Source organism: Patella vulgata, chromosome 5 (assembly GCF_932274485.2).
Source record: "Patella vulgata chromosome 5, xgPatVulg1.2, whole genome shotgun sequence".
Classification (NCBI taxonomy): Eukaryota; Metazoa; Mollusca; class Gastropoda; family Patellidae; genus Patella; species Patella vulgata.
The window spans coordinates 14,426,550-14,431,240 of record NC_065883.2 but is presented as its reverse complement, the minus strand read 5'-3'; the positions used below and the strand labels follow the sequence as shown (position 1 = coordinate 14,431,240).

Genomic DNA, 4,691 nt, shown 5'->3' with positions numbered 1-4,691 from the left:
TATGTTCTATAGTTTGTGGTAGTTATTGAGTCAAGTACAATGGTTGTTACTCTGGCAATAAATTGCTGGCAAATTAAGCTGGTCTTTTGACACCTCCACATTTAAAGATACATTATGTAAGATTTAGATAAAGAGCTAGCCATTCTTGCTATAATAATTCGAAAGTAGATGATGTTAAATGAATAATTTGAAAATTTCATTCAAATTACTGTATTGCAAGCAAAGATATTAGCCTTTGAAGGTTTGACAGACGTGTGCAATAATTTCAACTACCGTACTGGTTGATCAAAGCTAAGTCTTGGTCCTCCATATTTGATTAAATCAAAGTATCGCTGAACCATTCTAATCTATTTAAAATCGGAGAAATCTGATGCCATCGAGAGTTGATTAAGGCCTGGATCAGTCAATTAATGTCTAATTAATACTTTAGAAAACATTTCAGGCCTAAAGAAAGACCTGCAATAGGCAGATTTAGCTCTTGCATAATGCATGTTTAATGTGGATTGATACAGTATATTGTCGTCAGTCTGCCTAACTTTCCTTGTGAAGTCTCCACATTTACATTAAAAAGTGGTGAAATATTGATTTTAGAATAATTTCTCTTTATCTTGGTCCCAGCAAATGTAGTTCCTATTATTTATAGGCCTATTATTATTTACACCCATTGTTTAATGGTTTGACATTTTTCTATCCGTTTTTGATGAATATTCATAATTTAGGGGCGGAAGGCTGACTGAATTACGTGGTTAAGATAACTACCTGGTATCCTGTTTACTGGCACACTATTCCCAAGTTGTGCATCTCAAAATATCCATGGTCAACACTGTCACATGTAGCTACATTTGGGGTATATACTATTAAGCCCAGCGGAAGTTTTGTTAAAAGCAGCTGCGTTTGGGGTCTATACTATAAGCCCAGCGGAAGTGCTGGGAAAAATTCGAGGTGGCAAATAGACCAAAATTTACAAATAGTAAAGCTTTTTGGTGGCCTGCATCCTGTAGTGTTTAATCGAGTTATTTCCCTTCAATTAAATACCACCCTTCCGTGTGCGCTTCACTGCTCTTGGGATTAACCCGAGCGGCTCCAGATAATAATAACCAACGTTTTGTTTTGTTTTTACTAAATTCTTTATCTGGATAAAATATCAAATAAACATAATTAATACAGTTATAACAGGCTTGACTTTTAAGCAAAATTTGTAATATTTTTGGGCAAGGCAATACAGAATAAGGTCAAATTATTTAATGTTTAGTTTTTCTGTTCGAGAATACAAAACTGTATAAAATTATGGTTAATTTACTATATATCAATAAGTAGGGATTTTTTTAAGTATCGGCAATGATGCGCACATATCCTTGAAGCTAAGTATATCCCTATTTACAACATTTTAGCATGCAAAAGCTTAATGTCCCACCATATCTCAAATACAAGACTTACTTATCCAATACATTATTTGTTGTTAAGCTGAATGTCTCTCGCATTTCAAGGCTTATTAATTATACTATTTTTCCCCAGCCCGATCTTTTTTTCGGGTAAGAGGGAGTCATTAGACAAACATACAATAAATTATTTTTCAAGCCAATGACCCATAACATTTCAAGCCCACATTCCTTTAGCACCATGACTCGTATATAATATGTCCACCGTGTAGTGATTTAACTCAAACATATCTGATACAAAAGCTTTATATATAAATTATGTACAATTTTATCATAAAAAAAACTTGATATAATATAAGAAATAGCCACGTCACTCGTGCTATATACAATATAAATATATAAACATAATGTCATAAATCAATAAACGTTTTACTGTTAATATTCATTAGCAAGCCTATATACACCATAGATTCGATAATTATACAATATTATATTCCATAAAAAGGTTGGTTCGAATATCGCCATCTTATCAATTTGACCTGTTATACACGTTGACAACGGACCAACATTTCGGCCACAGTAGTTCACAGAGCCTCGTTTAACATGGTGACGAGGAGGCGCCGCCGCCGCGCACTGGCCAAACTGCCGCTTACTGAGCCCAAAAGTTGAAGACTGGGCGGCAACATACATACGTTTTGAAAATCGCTGACAAGGTTTTTCCCATGTGCAAAGCATGTCTGAGGCTGATAATCTGTCATGTCCCTGGCCTGAAACCGTACTATATCATGGTGCGTAGGTTTACAAAATCGTCTTTCTGATTGTTTTATGGGTCAGCCGCAGCAGTGTTTTGATCTCGATTTTACAGGGTATTAATCAATCCATGGTTTAACAAGATGCCCAAACTAATAGTGTATCAAATCTCCGAAACTATTTTTTAAGTGCTCAGAAATCGAGTCTAAGGGAGTAAATTTTCAAAATTTTCTGGGGGAGGGCCCCAGACCCACCGCGCGGGATCACACCTGCGGTGTTCGCGCCTCTCGCATCTATGGTGCTCGGGGGTCAGGCTTCGCCCGACATTGCCGCCCACTACCAAATCCTTAGACGAGGCTCTGGTAGTTCAGTAGTAGATAACTGCTTGTAAATGTAATAGCGACTATAACTGGTTAGAATAGAAACGGGGTTTAAACTCTCGTTTTTTCTAATGTGTGTGGGTAGCAGTGTATCCGCCTGCGCGTCCTCGAATTCCAATACTCCAATGTGTACGTGGGACCCCGGTTGTTCGTTCCACCCGCGCAACAAGAAAACTTTCCTTGCCAGTGGAATCCGCAGGAACTTTCTCGGTCACCACAGGGATCTCCTATAGCCAGCGACACAACCACTGAGTCACCGTGGCTCCCCTGCTAGAGTTAGGTTTAAAACAAAACCACTGTTCGATACATTTTGACAAGGAAACAGATGGTGATTTATATAAACCCCATAAATACACGTGCTGTTGATAACAAGTTATAAAGACTTGTGAACACGGTAGAATATAGTACATAAATATGTGTAGAAATAGCACCAATAGTAGAGTTAATCAGATTAAAACACAGATCCTATTTCGTTTCGTTTTTTATAGTTCAAAATTTCGTTTTACTTGTCCTCACAACCCTAGGATCTGGAAGAGTTGTTATGTAACAGGCGTTCTAGTTGATGTAGGGATTTAGCCAATGAAACGGTCTGTCACGGCAAGCTCTTGGCATGCTCTGCACGGAACTGTGAGTAAACCCCAGGAACGTCAACGCTGGTTGATTAATCAATGTCAAAAGCCGCTCATATGACCCCAGACGCGACCCCCAAGTACAACTGGTCAGATCTTCTTGTAGTGTAGGCCATCAAAAGTATAAGAAAAACGAAACGAAATATAGATCTGTATTTTAATCCGATAGATAGTAGAGTGTATTAATGATTAATTATACGCTTATAAATACAATAAATGATGAACACAGCATAACGTAATTATGATGTTTATGGAGGGAGAAACTGAAATGGCATTATGTATATACATCTGATAAATTTGTTAACCATATGAATTTGATTTATATTATCCAGTTTACTTAAAATTTGACCGCATTTTCATTTCTATTTCTCTTTCGTTGTTCTTTCTTAATATTTAACAGCGCTATAGGAAAATTACGGCCCTAATTTATCCTGGTCCTTTAAATCGCAAATCTATACAAACATTTTAATAATCAATAGAAGATTAAGACCATGGGTTAATGTCAGGAAAGGTTTGGGATGGGGTGGGAGGCAAACACCAAACTCGAATGTTCTGTATGTTGCCATTTTAGTTATACCTTGAGAAACGCACTCGACTTCAATAATTTTAAATAAATTATATTACACCAATAGAAATATATATTTGAGATAGAAATATATGTTTATATATTTAATGAATTTTGCATACATAACGTTTCTTATTTAATTTACACGTATCAGTTCTGCATTCAGTGCATCAAAGGCGCGTGATATTGCAGCTGAGAAATAAAGTCACGTGCTATTGTCAAAGACATCTCTGGATCTAGATGAACCAGTACTATCATACGAGTTGCCCAGGGTGGCATTGACACACCAATTCTGATTATTCGTTTGTTGAAAACAGTCGTCATTGGCGGCGTAGACTTCCAGGATGTAATACACGGTGCTACCTGAAAAGGGAATAAAACCGAAAAATGTAACGAAATTAAATTAAGGACACACTTGAAAAGCAGCAAAAGTATAGTAAAACTGAAGAACTATTAAATAATATTAAACGCACACCTTTCATTCTCTTATTGCAATCCGTAGATTACCACCACATCCAGGATCCAGGTCACCTTTACTAAGCAATAACACGTGTTTTTTCTTGTTTTTTTCTTTTTTTTTGAATTAGCACAAATTAATATATTTGTGGTTATATTCTTGGAATCGTAAAAGCCTGCTGTCGACTTCAGACATAACTCAATTTTGATCTTGTAAGAATTGAAAAGTTGAAGAGAATAAAATGGTGTTTGAGACCTCATCGTCACTATATGTTAAGTCTTTTTGAGGCTAACATGCGATATTATTTTTTGTTTCAATTGGTAACGTGTGTGCGGGGGTGTCTCCATTCCAACCTACTCTGCATTACCAGTTTGTGCACGGGATATCAGTTTATCGTTCCACCCAACCACCGGGCACACTTTTCCTCGGGCGTACACAGATATAATTTAATATGGAGGACCATTCTTCACCCCGACCCCCGAAGGGTCATCTTGACCCAAGAAACAGGGATATTCTACAGGATCTTGTAAG

The 4,691-nt window shown here is 37.0% G+C and overlaps 1 protein-coding gene across 1 annotated transcript in view; it reads right to left on the bottom strand.

Annotated features, from left to right (window-relative positions):
• Positions 1 to 1,671: 1,671 nt before the first annotated feature.
• Positions 1,672 to 4,691, bottom strand: part of LOC126820830 (uncharacterized) — a 30,527-nt gene continuing 27,507 nt past the window's right edge. Inside the window, exon 5 of the mRNA XM_050548963.2 lies at positions 1,672 to 4,066. Within this exon, the coding sequence (XP_050404920.1) occupies positions 3,866 to 4,066 (201 nt within the window). The 3' untranslated portion in view covers positions 1,672 to 3,865. The remainder of the gene's footprint in view (positions 4,067 to 4,691) is intronic.